Source organism: Acomys minous (assembly GCF_964271855.1).
Source record: "Acomys minous genome assembly, chromosome: 18".
Taxonomy (NCBI): Eukaryota; Metazoa; Chordata; class Mammalia; order Rodentia; family Muridae; genus Acomys; species Acomys minous.
In genome coordinates, this window is record NC_140501.1 from 61,368,023 (window position 1) to 61,392,342 (window position 24,320).

Genomic DNA, 24,320 nt, shown 5'->3' on the forward strand with positions numbered 1-24,320 from the left:
AAAGCCCATAAAACTAAGCCCATGGGTGCTTGGAGCTCCCTGAGAACTGGCTAAGATGTCACACCTCCTGCCACAAATTGAGACCAGTAGCTCTCAGAAGTGAAAGGATAACACCAACAGTTTTACTTGTCATAAAGTTGAGACCATCCATATGCTAAAGAAGAAAAGCGAGTTTGGTTTCTGGAACCCAGAGGCCCCTCACATCTGTCCCTCTCCATAGCCCTGGGAGGCCTCCTGTGCCAAGATCTGGAGCCTCTGCAACAGGCTGAACTCAGAGAGGCACAGTGCAGCTAAAAAGAAATTCATCTGAACACCACAGTTATATGCTCAAGAATCGTATTAGAGAAAAACAGAATGTTTACAATTTGCTTGTATATCAAAAAAGTTTACAAAAATAACATGCTTGCTCTAAATATGAAAATAGTTTCTGTCACTATCCAAAACAGGCATAGGTATGTAGTGTCTACTTTGAAAAATAAAAATATATTTAAAGCTTATGTTGCTGTCCCTTTGGGGAAAAGTGAGCATCAGCGGGGAGGTTCAGGGGTACAGGGGACTGGATGCACACAGGAAGCTGGGCCTTGGCAGGCAGTCCCCGGCATCAGCGCCCTGCTGGTCTGTCAGCGGGCCCCAGCAGCAGTTTGGCCCCTGGCTTGTCCATGCTGGAGTTGTCGCTGTCCGTGGCCTTGTCTGGCTCAGGCACGCAGGTGCAGCCCACTGGGATGGTGACGTAGTGCTCGGCATACACTGAGCGGCCACCCGCGCAGGCGGCCGTGCGGCGCAGCACCACGGCCGGGGAGTAGACTGGTGCACTACGAAAGCGGAAGTCCTCCTCACCGAAGAGCCCCGTCAGGCAGCCTCGGCATAGGCAATAGGCCTCAGGCAGGTACCTTGGAAAGCGAGCCGGGTCGTAGGAAATCCTGCAGACAGAGCGAGAGAGTGAGGGCCACGGCAGGAGCGTCACCACGAGTTCAAGGCCAGACTGAGTTACATAGCAAGCCCGACCAAATGAGGAAGGTCTGAGCAAGGCATCCTGGTGGGGCCTAGCTGGACCAGCTACACCACAGGGCTATGAGCCCCCACCTGGGAAAGATGGCGCTGTCACGGCACTTGTCACTCTATTTCAGACGCTGAAGGCAGCATGGGCCACTATCCTTGAGTGCCTATAAAAGTACCCTCTGTCAAGGTCACTGGCACCACACCCACATGACCACCGTATCAGGACAGGACATCCTGTCCTCCGAGGCTGCTGCGTCAGCCCCGAGGAACCATCTCTGTGATGCCAACTCCCAAGCCTGCCCAGCTCTGCAGCTCCGGACGCGGTGCCTTCTGGGAGGTAGGCAGGTACTAGTTCCTGCAGACAGCCGCACCTGGGCAAAAGACCATCGCTGTCCTTGTCGGGATGTGTGTTCTCTAAGGGAGCTAAAGCAGCAGCGGGGGACAGTAGGCGTGGCCGGCCAGTGATATTTGAAAAGTGAAAATAGTGATTTAAATTCCATCGCTTTGATTTTTTTCCCCCCATGTCTTCCAAGTTTCAATTCAGACGGCAAATGTAAACACCTCCAGGGTAGCCTGTGGCCAAACCCGGGGAGGCCACAGGCCAGACAAAAGCCACCACAGCCACCTACACAGCTGCAGAAACTCAGGGGGTCATTGGCAGGAACCGTGGACCCTTCCTGACTGTGCCCTGGCAGACGGAGGCATTTTACCTCCGTTGCCCATGAGACTTCCGTGTGCTTAACTCCACTACCACTGGTCTGCGCATCTCGAACACAGGCAGTCCCTTATGGGTCTGCTCTTTTCTCTGGGCCGAGTTCTAGCGACCCTCAATTCCATCATCACAGCCTTGACCCCGCTAACATGCCCAGCAGCGGACACAGCTGATGACCCACTGTGTGCCAGCGAAACGGTAGCCTCTGAATCTAGTGAAGAAAACGAAGGTGAGGTGGAGAGGGGGATGGGCTTGGGGCTCTTTCTGGTCTAGACCCTGAGGGGGAGGGGCACTGGCCACACCATGCCCTGCGGGATATGGTGCCCACCCAAGGACACGCTTTCTCCCTGGTCCTTAATACTACTGAGGGCACTCGCAAACAAAAAGAGCTCCCTTTGGAAGTGCATTCAGAGCACACGTGCCAAGGAGGGGAACTGGTCTGCAGAAAGAAAATACTGGAAACGATGCTGCTATCTTGGGGTGAGGGGTCGCTCTGGGTGCCAGGAAGGCCTCCTGGGCACGGAACCTTTCAGCTCCCTTCTTACACTGTTCTAGGGAACAGAGAAACGGCCCGAGTGGACGCAGGTAACACAGGCGGAGAGATGAACGCAGACCTAGCTAAGCAAACACACACATTTTGTGCTTCCCTCCAGCACAACGTTCTTGAAAATCCACTTCTAAGGTTCCCTGCTGCTGCTTGCTCAGTCCCTCCGTCAGGAGATTGTGGGCAGAACAAATCAGGCGGGTCCCTGCCGGGAGCCATGCGGCTCCTGACATAGCTTGTCACGAACACGTGAGGGGAAAGGAAAGCCTACACAGCTAGGATGCATGATGTTTCCAGTCATTTCCAATGTTTACCCGACTCCTATCTGCGTTCTATTTCAGGCCGCTGGAATTCAGGCAGAACACTCACGTCCCATCCAAAGACGGTAGTGGCGATCAGCTCAAACAAACAGCTGGCCGCACTGACCCAGCTCCAGAGGGTGGAAGGACATTTGGAGTAGCAGTCAAAGTCAGAGTTTGGGAAGCAGTCACAGTAGGAGAGCGAGAGGCCACAGGATGGAGAGTGATGCCCATGTCAGGAACCCACAGTTAAGAACTTGGATCAGACCATGGCAGGTTTCAGTGTGACCCAGTAACACTTAAGAAATGTCCACCCCACCCCCAAACATCGTGGAAAAAGCATGTCTGCGGCAAAGAGGAAGATCCTGGTGACAGACGGGGTTTGACTTTGGGGACAAGGTTTGTAGTTAACTGATAGTTCATGGGAGCCTGTGGAAGGGGAGCAGTCGCAGCAGGAGACGAAAGTCTGAGAGTGGAGACTGTATTCCCAGGCCAAGAAAGGCAGAGCCTAGAAATGGGATTGCCCAAAAATCTCAGTGGGGACAGAGACAGTTCACCTGACACACAAATATAGAAGATGTTGCAGTCTATTTGCTATAGCTGTAACTTAATACCTGAGACTGGGTAATTTATAAAGACCAGATGTTTACTTGGCTATGGTGGTTATAGCCCATCATTGGGAGGTAGAGGCCAGAAGATCACAAGTTCAAGGGCAGAGTGGACTACACAGTATGACCTGGTTTCAACCACTCTCCAAAAGAGAGGTTTATTTAGCACTTACCTCAGTTGATTCTAGAGTCTTGGAAGCTCAAGAACATGGCCTTCCTGAAGCTTCTCACAGGGTGGAGCACACCAAATGGCAGCACAGGTCACTCACTCCAGCTCAAACCTCTCTTATTATAAAGCCATTAATTGCAATGTAGGGGCACCATGACCTAATCACTTCCCAAGAGCTGAGCTCTGAACACCGTCAACACATGACTTTGAAGAGTAATTTTTTTTTTTTTGGTCTGAGACAGGGTTTCTCTGGGTAGCATTGGTTGTCCTGGACTCACTTTGTAGACCAGAGGTCCACCTGCCTCTGCCACCCAAGTGCTGGGATTACAAGTGTGCACCACCATGCCCAGTTGAAATTATTTTATTTAAAGATTTATGTATTTATTATTTTACATATTCTGCCTGCATGTGTGCCTGCAGGCCAGAAAAGGGTATCAGATCACATTACAGATGGTCATGAGCCACATGTGGTTGCTGGGAATTGAACTCAGGACCTCTAGAAGAACAGACAGTGCTCTTAACCCCTGAGCCATCTCTCCAGCCCTTGAAATTATTTTTAAATGAAGAATCAAAAGAGAAAAAAAAATACAAAAAGTTTTTTTTTTTTTAAACTTTAAAAATTTCCCTTATGGAAAAGCCAGGGAAATCTAAGTGTGACTGAATACTGAAGGTGTTAAAGTGAGTGAACTGTTGGTGCTGAGACCATGTGCTTGGCCTGGCAGTAGTGTTGACATGTAAAAAGAACTTCTATTGCCTGTTTCAGTTGTTGTCTGCGAGGCTTACTGCCTCCTTCTGTTAACCTAGGCCTGGTTCTGGAAGCTTCTAGCCTCCATACAATCTAACCTAGGCCTAGAATGTTTTCAGCTTCTGAGACTTACTGCTTGATAAGCTCACCCTTGCTTGTTCTTTCTGAGCTCTGGGCTGGCTGGTTCCACTCAGCTGTTCTGGCTCAAACTCCTCTCCCAGCTGACTTCTTTAATCTGGCTTCTCTCTAGGCCTGGAATTGCTCTGCTTGGCCTCAAACTAACTCAGCAATCTGCTCTAGTCTTCTGGCTTCTTCTCATTTTCTGGCTCATTCCTGAGTTCTTTCTCGGGAACCCATCTCTCTTACTGTCCTGGTAAAAACTGCCTCCTCGCTCTGCCAAACTGCCTTTTTGTTTGTTTTGTTTTGTTTCGTTTTCTGAGACAGGGTTTCTCTGTGTAGCCCTGCTGTGCTGGAACTTACTCTGTAGACCAGGCTGGCCTTGAACTCACAGAGACCCACCTGCCTCTGCCTCCCAAGTGCTGGGATTAAAGGCGTGCGCTACCACTCCCCAGCTGGCAAAACTACTTCTTAAGTAGTTTCCCTTTCCTTTCTCTTTTTTTAAGAGTTGAGCATATCCTGTTCTGTCAAATCTTCTCTGATCCATCACCTTTTCTGCCACTCAATTAGACATCACTTTCAAACATGGGTGCTTCCTTCTACAAACTAACTTTACCTTTGTTTGGGATTAAAGGCATGCACCAGCACACCTGGGCCTAAGCTTTTCTGTCTCTGATACTTTCTCCATACCAGGCTGGCCTTGAACTCAGATCTGCTTGCTTCTGTCTCCTGGATTAAAGGCAAGTTTGTATTCCAGCCGGATCACACAGACCAAGAGATCTTTGGATGTGATCTCTTGCCAGCCAGATCACACAGACCTAGAAGATCTCTGGATGTGATCTCTTGCCAGAACAGCCATGTTCTGAATTAACATTCCTCTACCTTGACATCTGGTGGTCTGCATACTAATGGATATTGGTGATGACCCTGGGTATCCCAGGGAGCTGGGTAAGGCTGTGGGACCTGTTTCTAAGAGCACACAGGCCTGTGGACAGGTGGGACCATGGGCACCAGGCATTGAGATCATAGCCAGCTCCAGTGGAGGTAGGGTCTGGAAAATGCCACAAGGGCCTGGAAGATGAAGTGCAGGGCTTCTCTAAGCAGAGGCAGAGGAAGCTGCAGACAGAATGTGGCAACACGCACCTGGACCAGAAAAGAGATGACTGCTGCAAAGTGTCCCAATGGCTGGAGTGGTATATAAGAGGGTTAACACATGGGGGTGGGGGTAGGGGTGTGTGTGTGTGTGTGTGTGTGTGTGTGTGTGTGTGTGTGTGTGTGTGTGTGCGCGCACGCGCGCGCACATGTATAGGAGAGAGACTGTGTATAAGCATGTATGTGTGATCAGAAGCATAGACAGAGGTTGGGTGTGAGATATGAGAACACATGTGTGAATGTGAGAATGCTCCAGAGGACCTGGGTGTGTAGATGTGAGCCTATGTGAGCACATATGGTACACAGATGTCTATATGGGCATAAGCATGTTTGAATGTGTTAGCATGTGATACTGAGAATGTATGTATGTATGTATGTATGTATGTATGTATGTATGGTGTTGAGTCTGTGAGCAAGAACATGAGAGCATGTGTGCTCATGTATGTGGTGGCAGGCTAGCGGTTTGGTGGAAAATGCAGGGTATGTAACAGCTCAGAGCAGAGGACAGGAATCTAATCACACAGTTCCCTGGATGGGGAAAGAAGACAGGCCGCCCAGCATCCAGTGAGAACCCCAGGGAACGTTCCGAAGACCTACAGCGACCAGGCTCTTCTCTTTGGCATATCTGTTTGCTCTGAGACCATCGCCAACCCCTTCCAATGCCAAACAGCATCCTGGGCGTCCTTTGGGGACAGCTGGCACTCAGGTGGCACTCTGCTTAATTATGCAGGCGAAACTATTCTTGCTTGGGTGCCTGATAGGCAAAGGCTCCTCCAACTAACATATCCATCCCAGCACTCCAGTTGGTCCCCTTCCCCCCTCACTTTGAACCCATTGGATTAAGGCCAGTGACCACACACACACACACACACACACACACACACACACACACCCATCCCCACCCACCACCTGGGCAGAAAGACAGAACGGACATGGAGTGTTTTCAAAACGTGTCTTTGAGGCCTAGATCATTTGCTCGCACAGGAAGGCACTCAACATGGAGACCAGATGTGCCGTCCATGGCAGTGGCACTCACGCAGAGGGGACCAGGACCACAGAAGAGCAAGTAGCTCCTGAGCTTGCGGATGCCCAGCTTCCTGCCAAATCAAGAGAAACCACCTCCTCCGTGGGAAAGAAACAGCGAGGCCTCCATTGGGACCCTCTCTCTACCCAAACATGGAAATGTGGCCCAGCAGAAACCCTGCCTGGCCTCCAAGGCCAGTCATGTCCCCCCGCCGCCCCCCACCCTCATCCCCTGACTCCCCACCCCCCACTGTCTCCACATTTGCTGAATGCTGCTCTGTGCAAAGTTGGCCCAGGATCTGCTTGAAACACATCATGTTTTCCCCCACCGGCAGTCTGAGGAGCGGCCCTGGCCCTGTGTGAGGTTTGGCTCGGGTGAGTGACAGCTGGCGGGGGCTTAATCCAAGAACAAAGGCCAAGTCCTCCAGAGCTGATTAGAGGTGATGGAAGCTGAGCTCTGGGAGGAATGTAAGTGACAGCAGAGACAGAAAAAGCGCACTGCCTCGGGGCCTGGACACACTAGGAAACAATTCTAAGCGGCTGGCGGCGGTGGCGGAACTCAGAGAACAATGACCACGCTGCCAGGAGGAATCTGCCACCTGATGTGAACATGTGGGGCCGAGTGTAGCTGGGCAGCCATTGGCACAGCCTCCCCCTTCTCCAAACAGATTTCCATTTCGAAGAGGCAGAGCCCAAGTATGACTTATTCTTTCCAGGCAGCCCAAAGATCTCCATGCCCAGGCGCCAAGCTAGGGGGTCCTGACCAGACATCCAGGGGGCACCCACGAGTAAGTGGGGGACAAAATGGCCTCACAGAGAGCCAGTGAAGCAAGTTCGGCCCAGCAGACTTTCTAGAAAAGGCAGAGAACTGTCCTGCAAAGAGAATGTTGGTCCAGTCACCGACCAGCGACCCAGATCGAGTCATTACTGCTGCCAGTTGAGGGGGGACGCCGACAGGAAGACTACCTCTTGGGCTTCCGGAAGTCCCTCGAACCAGGCTTGAGTCTCCAAGGTCTTAGAAAACTCCTTTGGCCCATGTCTAACCAAAGCCCAGCTTAGAATTTGGCAAGCTGATTCTAAAACTCACAGGGGAGAAAAAGGCCCCACACTGTCAGGACACGTTCCAGGGAGAATGAGGGGGTGGGCTCTCCAACAGGCTGGAAGTGATTAAAAGGCAATTGGAGGGCCAAGATGGTGGGCGATCCCCCAGGGACCGCTAAGGGATAAGCAGCTTCCTTCACTAAACGCTGAGGCTCCTCTGAGAAGACCCTGTGGGTGCAAGGCAGGGAGGGAAATCAAGACTGCCAACGTGGGGTTCACAGGGGACCTGCCTGGGAACCAAGCATGGCTCTTGCCTAAAATGCAGGTTCTGGCGGAGTTTGGTGTGTGTGACGCACACATGTCCATGTAGCACTTGGAAGGCTGAGGCAGGAGGATTATAAACTGAAGGCCACTGGGACCTTGTTTCCTGAGAGATGTGCCAATCATCCTGACTTGTTCATTACATAATGCACTCATGTGCTGAAACCTTACAGGGTGCCTCATGAATATGCATAATTATTGTGCTAATAAAAATTAATACACATCTTAGAAGAACAGAAACAGTTATGACTCCCAGTCTTTTCTGCCTTCTGAGTATGCGGCTCTGTGCTCACTCTGTCCCCTCATCTTCTGCTCCCTTCACCTGGGCATCCTGCTGAATCTACAGGAACCAGGCTGCGCGGAGCAGCCCTGTCTGACCACATCTGCATTGGATCGCTCGCTGTTGTTATGGGACAGAATGATAGCAGCTGGTGGTCAACCACTGGATGACACGTTTTCCAGTGCCTTTTCTATGTGACCAAACCAAACCAGCCCCACACTGCCCTGCCTCCTGACCGCAGTTCACACAAAAGGTCATTATAACCCGAGTTGGCACTGCCATGGAATAGGCTGTGGGATTTAGTGGTGCCTCACTGGAGGCACATAAGTGAGGATTTTAAAAATAGTAATGCTCTTCCCTCACCCCTAGAGATTCTGAATTAATTGCTCTGGAATGGAGCCAAGATGTTGCTTTTTTTTTTTTTTTTAAGCTCCCCAGCCCTCGTCAGGCTGTTTGGTCTCCACATTTAAGAAAAATGAAGCCAGACCTGATGATGCACACTTGCAATCCCAGCATTTGGGAGGCTGAGGCAGGAGGACTGCCACGAATCTGAGGCCATCCTGGGCTATGTAACAAGACTCTGTCTCAAAACAAAAAGAAGTAACAAATTAAGAAAGGTTAAGAAAGGTTTGAGTTGTTGGGTGCCTCTCTGTAGTATAGTGAGTGCTAGCATCACAGGAGAGAAGCTTTGCGGTCCATTGGGAGGAAAACAAGGGGTTTGTAGCCATCTAATCTTCTGTTGGGGCTTCTTTGGAGCTAGCCCGGGGGCTGGCAGTAGTTGCCACTCTATAAGGAAAATCTCCCTGTATATAAACTACTGTCCTGGGCTCCAAGGCCTGGGGCAGTGGGCTCTGTGGGTTAAGCAGGGGGTAACTGGGGACACTGGAGCCTACAAACAGCTTCCCTCTAGGGGGAAGCGGGAGCCAGCAGGCCCATCAGCTCCACCCTCCTTCCATTTGCTAAGGCCCCAGGGAGCCAAAGAGCCACAGTGTTGCAGGTCTGCTGCCAGTAAGCACTGAAAAACACTTCTCTGGCCCCTAGAAGAAAACACCGTGCATTTCTCACGAGGAGGACAGGCAGATCCCCTTGGGCTTCACCAGGCCAGGGAGAGGTAGAGGTCACCTCTGTTCAAGCTGCTGCTGTCTGAACTTGCCAGGGCTGAGGCTGAGCCTGAGGCAGCTCCAGGGCACAGGCGGCTTCTCTGCCAATAAGGAAGCTCTGGGTCCTTAGCAGCAGGAAGGCTCACCTGCCCACCTTGCTCTCACTAATGTGGGGAAATAGAGGTACCCAAATGACGGCACCTGGCCACCTGGCTCAGCTGAGATGTCTTCAAGGTAGAAAGGGCAGTGTGGTCTGTGGATGCTAGCATCCAGTCCCACACCTGGGACATAGTGACGGCCCCAACCTGGGGCTCCACTTATTCTGTGTAAGACCTATTCACAAGTGGCCGAGCAGGAGGCCAGAGCATTAGGAAAGAATGTGGAAGTTCGTGGCGGTGGCGGCAGCGGGGTCTTGCACAAGGAAAGAATGGAGTGGGCACGACAGCCCGGATTTCTCGAAGGCTTTCATTCTTTTGTCATGGCAAATGTGACACTCGAGCAGCTGGGGAGCATCTCTTCAAAGGAAAAACTCACTCATGCCCACGGGGACGGGCTCAGCTCTCCAGGGGAAGCTGCAGAATGTGGGTCCAGAGCCATCTTTGATGTTCCCGACCTTGGAACAATTGTGCGAGGGAGGAGCCCACCTGGTTCAGGGAGCCAGCTGTCACCCTGGAGGGGCGGCAGTTCACATACACTGCTGGCCTGGCCTCTTCCTTGAACTCTCAGAGTTCCTGGTGTTTTTCTCCTTGACAACTTAGTGGTTTGGGGGAGATGTGTCCTCTCTCCTTCACTTTTTGAATGTGCCATCTGCGGGGGACAGATAACAGATGGGATGTCACTCCACGGCCTGTGTGCGACTGCCCGTATTTGCCCAAATCCTTCTCCTGGCACAGGCCCGCACATTTGATTCAGGTGAAGAGCGTTGAAAGAGGTATCCAGAGAGTGAAATATTGTCATCCTCGCTGGCAGCGCTCCGCGTGCTAAGTAAAGCCCCGGCCCTGGGAACAACCAACCATCAAAGCTGTTGGTAATCCCGGAACAACACTCCATGACAATGCTTTTATTTTTATTCCTTGACAGGTGATAGGTGCAGCAGAGCTGGCTGTACTCTGAGAAGCCCACTGGGGGACCGCAGCTCTGTAGTTGAGCAAAGTCAAGGTCATTTGTCCATTTAAAAAAAATATGCACATATATATTCATACGTGTGTGTGTGTGCGTGCATGCGTGCGTGCGTGTGTGTGTGTGTGTGTGTGTGTGTGTGTGTGTGTGTGAAAACAACAATCTCTCTCAGTTAAGCTGCTTAGGGAAAAATAAAAATATGCCTCCTTTTCTGTGGTGACCAATAGGGATGAACAACACTATGAGGACTCCCAACCAGACCGAAAGCATTCTCTCTGCTCAGGTGTCTGTGCGTTTCCTAAGCCACCCAACTTTTCTTAACAGAACATTATCCTGATAAGCTGGTGTAGGGAGGACGGGCGTAGTGCCTACACTACTGAGGCTCATAAAGCAGAATCCAGGTATTCCTGGAAGATAGAACAGAGAGGCTTGTGACATTGTCTCAAGGTCACCTAGAGCAACCCGTAGGTATGAGACACAGAAAAGAGGAGAAACTTACTTACGAAAAGGCCCTCCACCCCAAATTCCAAAGAGATGAGGGAGAGTCTCTGGGTCATTTTTGCGCAGGATGCTTGCGCTATGCTGCCCCCTGTTGGTCAGAGTCACTTCTGCAAGGAGAGACGGATCCCTGGGCGTGGGACTCTGGTCAGTTTGCAAAATTCTGTATGGAGCCTTGGCACAAATTTGAAAATGCATAAAGGTGGGAGGGGGTGTTAATAGAGGCAAATAGGAACTCTTAAAGGGGTAACTGCTGTGGGGTTAGCTTCCTCTAACCTTAAACTGCAGCCGCCCCGCAACCGTTATCCAGAAACCTTCCTAGAAATGTGCCTTCCCATGCCTAAAACTTCAGATGGTTTACTGCCTATAAATTAAAGTTTAATTTATAAATTAGGTACTCTAAGTTAACCAAAATAAAATAGTCGGTACTATAATAAAAGTTATGTGAATCTCAGCCTCAGTGTACACTACTCTTCTCAGGAGATGAGGTGAGCAAGGCAGGTATCATGACACATCACTAGGTGACATGCAAGGGTCACTTGCACACAGCAAGACAGCACAGGGATGTCCCTATGATAGTTAATATGGCTAGTGAGTGGCTGCCGAGAGGGCGGCGTGCAGTGTGGATACACTGAGCAAAGGGGTAGCTCATGTCCCAGGAAGGACAAGGTTTCATGACACTTTGAGATTGTCTGTATTTTAAAATGTACAGGTTCCTGGAATTCTCCATTCAGTATTCTCAGATCACAGCTGACAATGGGTCATTCAAGTCACTGAAAAGGAGTCACATGTAAGGGAGGGGAAGGCAGCGATGTCTTTACCTTTCTCTAATGTTATGTTTATTTGATGTTTGGGACGGAGTAATGCTATGTGTTGACACTTGTTTTTAAACTCCATTTTATTCGGGGTGCTAAAGTCTCTACCTCCCATCTACCAACCCCTTAACCCTGGGTAAGAGAGAAAAGAGGTTAGTGGGGAGAAGGGACACAGACCCCTTTACTTTTCTCTGCTGTTTATGGTCAACTGGGTTCTTTTGGGAGCAATACCACTCTCTGTCAGCATCAAATGCATCAAACGGTCTCCTCTGAGCTGCTGCATTGAAACATTTCTCTCTAGCTTCCACACTGGTCTCTAGTCTCTCCAAACTGCTACACGCCTCATATCACCACCACACGTCACCCTTTCTCTCTCCGGGCTCTCCTATTTACCTTCCTCAGAGTCCCAGACTACGCCCCTCTCCTTGCTGCACATGGCACACTGTTACCCCCCTCAAGAGACAATTATCAGCTGTGGAAAAACTAAAGCCCAAACTAAAATCCCACATTAGAGATTAAAACAAAAACATTTACATAACATAACTGAGTTTACAAAGAACCCAAAATTTCCATTACAGCTACATAGTCCAAGAGCCTTAAAAACATCATCCTCCTGCCTCAACTGCCTGAAAGCTGGAATGGCAGGTGTGTGCTACACCATCTTGCTGCCTCTAGTTTTTTTCTATCTATCTATCTATCTATCATCTATCCATCTATCTGTCTGTCTGTCTATTTATATATCTATTATCTATTTTCTGAAGATTTGCTGGGCAGAAATTGATTTGAGTGGCACCCGTGATTACAGCAGCACTTAGGACCAGTGCTTCCCTTGTTCCAGTGTGGGCCCTGTAAAGCCTGTGTTTATATTTGATGGGTAAACGTGACCTCAGGTTTGGGGAAGATGGAATAACTAATGGACATTTCACAGGGCAAAGGGTTGCTTAGATGAGCCATCCTTTCTGTTAGTCTGCCCTTTCCTTCTAACCCTTTATAAATCAGCAGCCATAGGGAGCTGACCACGGTCTGTCAGAGCCCAAGAGCACCCTGAGTCCCTCTCCTCCTCCCCCATCAGTGGGCAGGGGTAGCCTTGTCTGCCCACTAGTACAGTAACTGCACAGGTACATTGAGAGAGCAGAGTCTCCATACACGGACACTATGCCACACGCCCAAGGGCAGATGCTGAAGTGACCCCTAATCCCTTGCTAAAGTTGTATTCTCAAACATCCTGGTGGTCTGAGTGTCTCTTTTTAAGTGACTTGTCCTCCCCCAACCTCCGTTCTCAGTAGCGTTCCATCAGGATGTTTGAAGAGGTGTCAAGGCCACCCCCAGCAGGCTGGCACAGGTAGCCAGGGTGCCCAGGACAGGGCGGACTATACAGAGTCATTGCAGCACAGGTGCTGGCTGAAGTAAACGACGTTTCTTCCCCTGGAGAACTCTGGAAGGAAGTTACCTTAGGAAGAGGGAAAATTGGGGGGCACATGGGCTCACCTCAGAGGTTTTCCAGAAATGCACATAGACCAAAGGACCTTAGCAAGGGACTAAAGGGTCATCTCAGCATCCACCTACAGGCCTGTGGCACATTTACTTCCTGTTTGTCACCAAGAGCAAACAGATCTTGTTTATTATGAAATAAATTTAGGTGTAGGCTCTTAAGAATCTCTGGAGGAAAAGTTATATTAAAAAGTAACAATTAAGGCCTAAAAATAAACTATTTTACATTATTCATATCCTAGAAAAATACATTTTTAGCCTACTACTAAATGACTAAACAAGCTGAAATTTCTTGGAGTACTGGCAGGTGTTTACCTGAGGTGTCATCACACAAGCTGGGGTGTCTAAACTCTAATAAACTCCTGTGACCCAGCAGTATATTTCTGCATATATTAATCTGCTGTTTAAAAAAAAACCCTTCCTGAGCAATCAAGCTGATTCTAATTTTGGTATTTTTATTTCTTAAGCAAAGGAGAAACAAACATATTGTGCCACAAGATAAATGAGAAAATATTTTTATGTTCTGGGAGATGAACGTTGTTTCCCTAATAACACACTGGGTGTTATGGATGGATAAAGCCAGAGATGTCCAACATCCTAAGTCAACTGTTTTGGGTCTGTCACCTGGTGACAATCTTCTAACGTCCAAGCTGTGATGTCCTCAGAGCTTTGCCCAGTCACTGAGTCACAGGCCTCTGAAAACCACCTCAGTATTTACAGCAGCCCTTTAGTGACCCCCAGCCCAGCACACCAAGGCTCTGGGTGTGTCTCAGATGCAGTTTCTGCCTTTTCCTCATGGTTGGGAGACTTCCCTTCTCTCTGTTGAACAAGATAGCCCAGATCTGTAGTCCCAGAAACTCAGAACGCTGAGGCAGGAGGATCACTTAAACTTGGCAGTTTGAGACCAGCCTGAGCAACCCAGTGAGGCCATCTCTTTAAAACAGGCAGGTAAGTGTGGTCACCTTAGCCTTTAGTCCCCAGCGCTCTGTCAGTTCCGGGCCAGCCTGATCTAGTGGTGGGTTCCAGGTCAGCTGGGGCTACATGCTGAGACTCTGACTCAGAGAAATAAAGAGTATCATTATATATGCGTTTTGCCAATTTCTCTTTCCACACAACGTGCCTGCATGCTGGTCGCACCTTTTCCCTCGGGGATGCTGACTGATCTGCTTAAGTGATCTAACAACTACCTCCCCCTTTATAGGTCTGTTTTAGGCAACCCTCTGTCTATTGGTGGATACTGTGATGCCTTCCACCCTTGCTGCCACAGCAACCAACAACTGACATCCCTATTCACCAGACATTTGGAACGTGGACACATGTGGGACTGCAGGAGAAATACTGGTAAGTCGAGTCATTGGGACAAAGTGCTAAGTTTGATACTAAGCCAGACACCGAGCCACCCCTCGGGAGGTGGAGGCAGGAGATCTCTTAAATCCAGAGCTTGGAGCCATCATGAGTTATAGCAAGACACCCCTCTCAAGACATATATATATATAATTTTTTTTGTAACTACAACTCCTTTTTTCTCCTTTCCAAGTCATCCCAATTCACAGCCCTCCACTGCACCAAGACATTGGCTTCCTTCTTCCTCCGCGTTTGTGAAAGCAGCCTGTTGATGGTTGGAAAAAAAAAACAGTTTCTCACTATGGTTTCCACATGTGTTCTGCTCCCTTGACTGCAGTAATCAGCTCTTCTCTTGGAGCACAGCGGATCACGTGATCTTCCTTCCCTGCACGTGCCTTGACCTTGGCCCAACTTCCCATGACGTCACTGGCTTTATTGGTTTGTGGGAACTCATTGGGAGAGAAGCCCTTCGCGACATGGCTTGCAAGTATTTCTTCCTCTGGCTTGCCCTGCGCTCTATGCTATTTTGCCGAGAAGACACAGCATGTAATTATATAACTGCATTTCTGAGTCTTATCTTTTACGGTGTCTGGGGCTGTGAGCCGCTAAACAAGCCTCCTCCACACCAAGATTATAAATAAAATCGCTCGTGTTTTTCTTCCTCTTTGTGGCCTTATTTTTTTACACTTAAATCTTGGAATCATCTGGAATTTGTTGTCACTTAGGAGTGAGATCCGAGCATGTTTTCTTCCAGCTGGAGACCCAGCTGTACTGAAAGCATGGTCCCCCGTTCGTTCCCCACACACAGAATCCCGCTGATAGGTCAGTGCCTGCTTAGAAACCTGTCTTCCACCTACAGTGATCTTTCCTGCGCTGACTACATCTGTTTTCCTACCCATCTTCCTTAGCATTCTGCTTTGCCTGTAGGAGACTACGCTCATCTCAGTCCTCCATCCCCAAAGGGACTGGCTCTGGGAATCTAGGAGAAAAGCAAGTTCCCTAGAGACCGGGTCCCACATGTATAGTGGTGTAGAATTTCCGGTAGATTTCGGCCATCTCTCGTGCCCTGTAATGCGACCTAACACAGCCTTTCTCTGTACACTGCTGCATGGTGCTGCTTAGGGGGTAACGATGAAAAGACTGCATTTTCAGCACAGATGCGCACTCTCCCAGATAGCCGTCATCCGCACTCGGCTGGCTCTGTGGACGCAGAAGCTGCAGATCTGAGGAAGGTTGAGTGTGCCACCTCTGCAGCTGGTGTCACTCCTGTAACCTGGGCTGGTGGGATTTTGGGGGCGGGAGAGCACTTCCGCTGGCCCACCTGGGCTCTCAGAAGTTCCTTCCACAGCCCTCTCACAGAAGAGCCTCTGTGCTTCCTGGATGGCACATAACTGTCAGGAAGTGACTGACAGTGGAGGGAGAGCCCAGAGAGGCAGGGAGACAGAGCCAGCTTCAACAGGAGGCATCTGCAGATGCGACAATGGCCCAGCAAGGTCCCCAGAAGCCCAGCTCCCTTCTAACCACTGTAAGCTCCCCAGGTCCCGTTTGCTCACTGGGTAGATGGGGGGGGGGGAGGGTGAGAATAAGAACAAAGGGCCTGAAGCCATCTCATCTGACTAGGGGCAGATGGGAGCAGCCCCACTAGATCCAGTCACCCAAGCATGGGGCTCACCAATCCCTTCCCTCCCTGGCTCTGGTTTCAGATGTGGCCATGGAAGACAGCGTCAGCCTGCAGGAGGAACAGCTTAGCCTAACTCTCCACTAGGATGCCAGAAAGAGCTCCCAGCTTTGCTCCCCCTCGCCGCTCTCTTGTCTACGTCACCTGTCCATCTCAAAGGCAGCAGGACCCAATAGGCACAAGGCTTAACGCCATGCTTCGTCTTCAAACACTCATTACAGACTATGATCTACAGCCAGAAGCAGAGGAGACATGCCTACACAGAACGTGAGGCTTGCTGTGGGTTACCTGTATGTGTTTTTGCCTGGAGGGGCCTTTAGGCCAGCTTCAACTCCAGCACTGTTTCCTTGAAGAACTAGTATTTGTTACAGAGGGTCCCCCATATGGGTCCACTTCCACATGGATAGAGCCATGAGTAGGGCTGGACCACAGGTGGGTGTGGCCCGAAGAGCAGCCTAGTCAAGGGAGTGTCTAAACCTCAGCTTCCTAGGACAGCCTGAGGGGCTGGGCAATTGGGGGGAGGGGGTGCAGCTCAAGGGAACTGGCAAAAATGGCCTGAGGAGTTACCCAGGACATAGTGACATAGTGACATAGTTCACACCTTGATGCTCCCTTCCTCCTACTACTCAACCAGCCACTCCCCCAGGTTTTTCTTTGTATTAGTACCTTTCCTGATCCTGTCTCTTTTCCACTGTCACTGCCTCTGCTGAGGCCCTCACTGTCTGCTGGGAACATTGTAGCATGCCTGTAGAGGAGGCTGGCCTTAAATATCACAAATATCCACCTGCCTCTGCCTCCCAAGGACAGGGATTAAAGGCACCACCATTCCCAGCAGTTATTTGTTTTTATTTATTATTTATTTATCTATTTACTTACTTACTCGTTCTGTGTATGAAATAGTAACCTTGTATATGAAGGTCAGAGGACACTTGCTGGGGTCTAGTCTCTCTTCCTACTGTGTGGACTCTAAGGATCAAACTCAAGGCCTTAGGCTCGCCAGCAAGCACCTTTATCTGCTGAGCCAACTTGCCCGCCCGGGTATTTGTTACTGTAATGGCAATACTGGAATACACGAGTGTGTTGCCATACGGTTTTGCTAATCAAGAAACATGTAATTCCAGCACTCAGGAGGATCTCTGTGAGTTAGAGACCATCCTGGTCTACAGAGAGAGAGGGGTGGGGTGGGGGAGGGAGAATTTGGGGAGAGCCACGGCTACATAAAGCCACCCTGTCTCAAAACAAAAACATGCTACTGGGATGGGATGCAGCTCAGTGGTGGAACACTTCCTCGCAAGTATCAGGCCCTGAGTTCCATCTCCAACATGACAAACAGACAGACAGACAGACAGACAGAAGCCTTGCTGGGCGCTCTCTGGAGGCAACCACCTTCTTCTCTCCCCTGGCCACAACTTCCTTTCCTAAAGTCCACCTCCATCCTCAAAAGGCTCTCTCATCTAAGGCCCATCTCCCTCATCTTCAGGGCAGTATGAGGACTCTGTCCTCGGCGCTGCTCTTGCCTTCTGCCGTGACCTCAAGCAACACCGGCATCTGCGCAGGACACTGCGGCCACACTCCTGCTGCACAACCCCACACTTCCCTTTGGCACGCTCCTCTTTGGTCACGCCCACCGGATTAGGCCATCCTCAGAATCTCGCCATTCTCCACGCATTTTGAACGTCACTTTCACCCTCACAACGATGTTCTCTCCCTCCCTCAACTTCCAGCTACCACGCTGGGAGCCTTGTTTTTCACCTTATGTTCTGTCCTCATATTAGTTTCCCCAGACATTCTCTCAGAGGGTGTGTGCCTCCTAGCTCGCAGTGGCCAGCACCTCCAGATCACACTCCCACAGGCCTCCTGTGCAAAAATCCCTTAAGAATTCATAAAGCATCTTTTGGCTTGGTTCCTCATGGTGTATCTGGCAACGAATAGGTGCGCAAATGGTATTTATTGCATAACAAACACGGAAAGAGCTGGCAAGAGGAAACAGCATTTCTTCAAAGAACGTGACAGACCTTTGTAGAAACCATCCTTCCCAACTTAGATACCCCATCTGCCTCTCCTGGTTCCTCCCAGAGGTCACAGACCAGTGGACACCAGCCCTACCTCGCCTGACTCTCACCCTAGTAGGTCCACCCTGCCCCACCCATCAGATCCGCCCCGCCCACCTGTTCCTCAGACCCCGCCCATCAGGCGCCACTCCTCCTCACTAGCACCACTCGACCTCCAGCCACACCCCTCCTGCTCCAGCCATCTCCATCTCATCCCGCTAGTCCCCTCGATCCTCCTCAGGACCCCGGTCCTTCAAGCTTCCTCCCCCTACGGCGGCTCCTACCCCGCCCAGGCTCCACCCGCCCCTTCGGCCCCGCCCCTCCGACTCCACCCTGCCCCACCCACCTGCCCTGCAGGCCCCGCCCCGCCCCTCAGGCCCGCTCACCTGTACGCCCAGGGCGACACGCTGCGCAGGTTGGTGGGCGGCCGGAAGCGGCGGTCGGCGGACCTGCCCCCGGCGGGGCAGCTGGCATTGCGCGCCTGCTCGCGCGGCCCGAGCTGCAGCGTGTGGTGGAAGGCGCTGAGCACGCCGGCCGCCAGCCGCCCGTACAGCTGCTCGAGGAGCTCCTCCGGCCGGTCCGCGCAGTCCCGCGGCCGCGCCGGGCGCTTCCCGGTCTTCAGCGCGCCCGCCGCGCGGCCCGGCGCCAGTGCCAGCAGGAGGCCGACGGCGAGCATCCAGACCTGCGGGACAGGCCGCGCTCAGCGTCGCGGGACCCGCCCGCCGCTCCGCACACCGTGAGGCCCTCCCCGAGCATGGGCGCCGCGCGGGCCGGCCCCCGAGAGCCGTCTCCGCCCGCCCGCCGCCCGCGCGGTCCCCGGGGCCCGGCCCGCCGCCGCCCCGCACGCCCCCGACCCCCGCCGCCGCCGCCGCCCAGAGCCGGAGCCCGCGCGGTGGGCGGGTGCGGGGCGCGCGTGCACGTGTGCGTGTGCCTGCCGGGCTGCTGCGCGGCGGGCTGCGAGTGCCTGTGAGGTCGCCTTTCCCCGCCGTCCCCAGCACCCCCCCCCACCCCCCGAGTCCCTCCAGCCCCAGCCATGCCCTCGTCGGTACCCCCGAGGGCACTCACGAGTGTCCCCAGCATCGCGTCGCCGAAATGCTTTCCGGACTTGTTAGGAGGTGGGCTGATGATGGCTCTTCTGCGAAGTAAATAAAGGCGCCGCACACGCGGGGCGTGTGGCCTGCGGGCTGGGTGTCGCCCCTACGAAAGTGGACTGGCGCGGTCCGCCTGGCTGGAAGAGGAGGAGGAGGAGGTGGTGACTGGCCTCGTCGTCTCGGCACCGACCAGTGGGGCCGCGGGGATGCAGTGGGGAGGCTGACTTTGGCTCAGAGGAAACGGATTTCTCTAGATACTAAAGCGGTCCAGGAGCTGGACGGGCCACTTGGAAATGAATGAACTCAAACCTGGAAGGACGCTCCTCCTTGGGACCATTTCCTCTTCTGGGATTGAGATTTAAAAAAAAACCAAAAGTTATATTTTGTGAGACAAGAGGAGACTGCTTCCCCCTAAATACTCATAAAATGTCTCGGTGCCTCTTACTCAGCTAAAGGCAGTGATAAATACCGTCCCCCACCTGGCACATGGCTGTAAGTGGGCATCTATTGGTCTAGTTTTACAGTGTTGAGGAACTCGATCATGATAATTAATTGTGTGAGCAGACATGTAAAATGAGCCTAAAGTTCTGTGAATAAATTGAAGACATCAGCTCAAATGAAGGACTATATTGTATCTCAGAGAGCTTGCTCACTTACTTATTCATTCTACAAATATGTCTTGCTTGTCAGGCATCCAGCTAATGAATATGATTACTTTTGAGCATTTACGCTTTGAAAATAAAAACAAATGGTTGAGACTAATTGAAAGCGTTTTGAAAGTGTGCAAGATGTTTTTTGACTCCCAAAAATGACTTGCAGCTTTGGCCTTTAACCAAATTGTAAACCAGTGGCTAAACAGCATTTCAGTTCTCCTGTGCAGAAAAATACTCGCTTTTGATGTTTTAAAACTGAAATGCTAGCCAGGCGGTGGTGGCACACACCTTTAATCCTAGCAGTTGGGAGGCAGAGGCAGGTGGATCCCTGTTAGTTCTGTCAAGGCCAGTCTGGTCTACAGAACAAGTGTCTCCAAAAACCAGAACAACCTGAAATGCTTTGTAATAGCTCTACAGCTAAAAAGTCCCTCCAGACCTTACAGCTTAAACAGTTTACACACGCTTACACAGCTTAAACACGCATTTGGGTTTATGAAAAGCTTTTCAAATAGCAAGTAAATTGTTAGCATTGTCTCCTTTCTAGTAAAATGGGAATAAAGACACTGGCGCTCAAATAACTGCTCGTTTTCTGTCTGAAAACAGCGTAGGAGTATTTCAGGGGTGCGCTTGTCATTCCCAGGGCCTTATGGGATTCCTCACGGTGTCCCATCCCTCATACCCTTGGTGGCACAAAGCCAGTCAGCAGTGTACGTTCCAGTATCTGATCACTGGACAAACCTCTTACCTCTCCTAGATTACCCTCAACAGTCTTCAGTTTGTGGAAGGTCCCAGTTACTGAAAAAGCACACTGACCAGAGCATAAGATTCACTGATTAAACAGGAGCAAAGATTACAAACAGGTGCAGATAAAAAAAAAAAAAAGGAGTTCTTCCCAGATCTCAGCCTTTTATGAAGATACAGATATATTAATAATTAATCTAAACTTGAGGCTGGGGAGATGGTCCGTGGGCAAAGCGTATCAGTGTGGGTGGGCTGAGTTCTGTCCCTGGAGCTCAAAGGTGGAAAGAGCGAACCTGCTCCACAGAGAGGTGTCCTCTCACCTGCACGTGCATACATCTGGACCTGTATATGCACTGTGGCGTATGCGCCACCACATTCACACCATTTCACACAGTCATTTAAATATATATACATATGTATATATATTTGGTTTTTTGAGACAGGGTTTCTCTGTGCACCCCTGGCTGTCCTGGACTCTTTGTATCCCCAGTTGGCCTCAAACTCAAAGAGACCGGCCTGCCTCTGCCTCCTGAGTGCTGGGATTAAAGCCATGTGCCACCGCGTCCGGCTTTAAAAAAAAAAAATATTTTAAAGGTAAATCTAGTTAAGAGCGTGGGCTCATGTGTCTTCCTTGTTAGTATAGAGGGGAGTATCCCCACCTATCACATGGGAGACCAGAGTTTGATTCCCTGACAGGGCGGCAAAAGAGCACTCTCTCTCTTGCAGAGGACCTGTGTTTGGTTCCTAGCACCCAAATGGTGGCTCCCGACTATCTGAAACTCTAGTTCCAGAGGACTGACACCTTCTTCCGTCCTCTGAGGACACCTGGTACACATATGATGCACCAACATACATGCAGACGAAACATCCGTAAGCATAAAATAAAACTTTTAAAGTTAGTCTAAACAATATATACTGGTGGGAAGGAGTTGGGGCGCATAGTCGATCTCACTGCTCCTCAGGTAAGGAATGGGGCGTGTTTGGCGTCTGGTACCATGTCTCCACTAGCGCAGCTGTGTGGATTTAGCTTGACGTTTCAACCCTTGCTCCCTTCAGCCATCCCAAGTTGAGCAAAACTGCAAGGCCAACCTTTGAGGGGCCCATAGAGGCTAGAAGAGAGCATAAGGTCTCCTGGATCTGGTGTCAGGTGGGTTGTAAGTGGCCTAACATGAGTGCTCGGGACTGAACCCTCATCCTTCGCAAGAATGACGGGCACCGTTAACTGCTGGACACCTCTCCAGCCCAGGGAGGGAGTCTAAGTCATTATGTGGCGCTCTAACCTCCAAGGCTAGCGTGTGGTTGGCTGCTTCCATGCTACTCTGGGGTTTCTGAGTAAGGTGCATACCCAACACTTCTCTCTCCTCGCTGCTGCCTTTCTCCCAGTGCCTCCTTTTATTCATGGATGATTTTAGCACTTGGGTCTTCCATTGTTTTGGCTTTTTTGTTTGTTTGCCCAGACAGGGTTTCTCTGTGTAGCCCTGGCTGTCCTGGACTCACTTTGTAGACCAGGCTGGCCTCAAACTCATAGAGATCCACCTGCCTTTGTCTCCCAGGTGATGGGATTACAGGCGTGCGCCATGGCCCCGGCTTGTATTGGTTATTTTTCTCATCACTGGCCAAATACCTGAAAACAAAACAAAACAAAAAACAAAAAACAAACAAACAAACAAAAACCACAACAGTTTCAGGGCAGACATTTACTTTGGCTCAGTGTGAGAGAATACAACCCATTGCAGTGAAGGCGCGGTGTCAGGAGGTTCTGTGATGGCAAGAGTGTAGCAGGCAGCTGCCTGCTCACAGCTCAGTGGGCCAGGAGATAGAACTGGCCTGTAACTCCCACGAGCTGCCATCTCCCCAAACACCATCACAGCTGGGGAGCATGCCACATCCAGCCACTAACACTAACACATCATTCAATACAAATATCCTATTAAATTTCCTACCTTTATTCCCTTTTCCAACACCGCACATTTATATATGTGCTCATCAAATCTTTCATTTTTTCCCCATAGACACATATGTGAGCAATCACCACCACCGGCCCCCTTGCACTCACACACCTGAGTCTTCCATGATGCACCTTATGAGCCTTCTTGGGCCCAGGGATTAACACTGGCTCCTCTTGTTCTCAGATGCCAGAAGCCTCACTTCCTGTCTCTCAGTATACTCCAGCTGGGGACCTTTCCTCAATAGCTTACTGACTTTGACAAGGTCACAAGGTGACACAATATATAATATTGCCAAAGTCAAATCTTTTTATGAGCTTTTCTGTGTAAAAGGTTGGCTGCTCCTTTTTTCTTTTGATTGGATTGAGCTTTTTCTGCCCTCTTTCAACATATCTATACCCCCGTGTGTGTGTGTGTGTGTGTGTACATATATACATATGTATACATATATATTTGAGAGCTTTATACATTTATATCACCCTCCCTCTTCCCCTCATGTCTCCCTCAAATTCATGGTCTCTTTATTATCATGTGTATATACTTTTTTTATATGTATGCACAATGATTCAAAGTGAATAGGAAAGCTACTGAGTCCATTTAGCTTTGTATGCACATGTCCAGCCAGGGCTGGGACTGGACAGCCTATGTAGAAGTTCACCCTTGGAGGGGGACTGAGTCTCCCTCTCAGCAGGCACTGACCACCTGTAGCTCTGCTTCTAGAAGTGGGACCCTGTGGAACTGTCCCTGTTCACCCTGGCATGTCGACTGGTGCTGTCATTAGGCTGTTGAGAGCACACATGTGCAGCTTCTTCATTATATATAGAAGGCTCTCTCTCACGGCAGATGTCCTGGTCTTCTGGTCTTACAGTCTTTCTGCCCCTTTTCTGTGATGTTCCCTGGATATTGTCTGTAGGGGTTGCACTGGGGTTACATTAGCTGGGGTTGAGCACCCCACAATACTTTTATTTAAAAATAGTTCTGGGTGAGGTTGCATTTGCTTGCAGTCTTAGGTACTCAAGAGGCTGAGGCAGGAGGATCAGTTGAGCCTGCAAGTTCAAGACCAACCATCCTCAACAAGAGTTTGTCTCAAGACAAATAAGATGGAGCAGCCAATTCTTTGGACAGTCTAGACCCTCACAGACTAAAAGAAAACACAAGCCACCCAGCCTCATGCCCTATGCAAGGAGTGGGCCATCAACTATTGAGACGCCGCTGCACTGTGCACACACCAGTGGGAACCATTAAAAAGAGAAGGTTACAGTTTAGTGTTTTCTCTAATTGTGTTTTGTTTTGCTGCCTTCAAAATAGAACTGTCTTAGTAATGAGACAAAATTGCAATGACTCCAAACAAAACCTTCCAAACTCCAAGTAATGTAGCTTAAATAAAGATCACACATATAGCTTAATTTTTTTTTCTTTTTTGAGACAGGGTTTCTCTGTGTAGCCTTGGTTGGTTTGGACTCTTCTTTGTAGACCAGGCTGGCCTCGAACTCACAGAGATCTGCCTACCTCTGCCTCACGAGTGCTGGGATTAAACACTTGTGCCTGGCTTCTTTTGGTTTTTCTTTTTCTTCTTCTTCTTTTTTTTTTCCAGCAGGGTTTCTCTGTGTAACTTTAGCTTTAGCTGTCCTGGCACTCACTCTGTAGACCATGCTGGCCTTGAACTCACAGAGATCCGCCTGTCTCTGCCTCCCAAGCGCTGGGATTAAAGGTGTGCACCACCACCACCCGGCTTCTTTTAGTTTTTCAAAACAGGGTTTCTGGATGTAGTCTTGGTTGTCCT

At 50.3% G+C, this 24,320-nt stretch overlaps 1 protein-coding gene across 1 annotated transcript; it reads right to left on the minus strand.

The window, feature by feature from the left end:
* Window positions 1-100: 100 nt before the first annotated feature.
* Window positions 101-20,423, minus strand: IL17D (interleukin 17D). Its single transcript, XM_084767030.1, has 3 exons — window positions 19,172-20,423; window positions 18,493-18,788; window positions 101-920 (listed from the first exon to the last, which is right to left on the minus strand). Exons 1-3 carry the CDS (start codon window positions 19,184-19,186, stop codon window positions 602-604), a joined length of 630 nt encoding a protein of 209 aa, XP_084623156.1. The 5' UTR covers window positions 19,187-20,423; the 3' UTR covers window positions 101-601.
* Window positions 20,424-24,320: the final 3,897 nt, after the last annotated feature.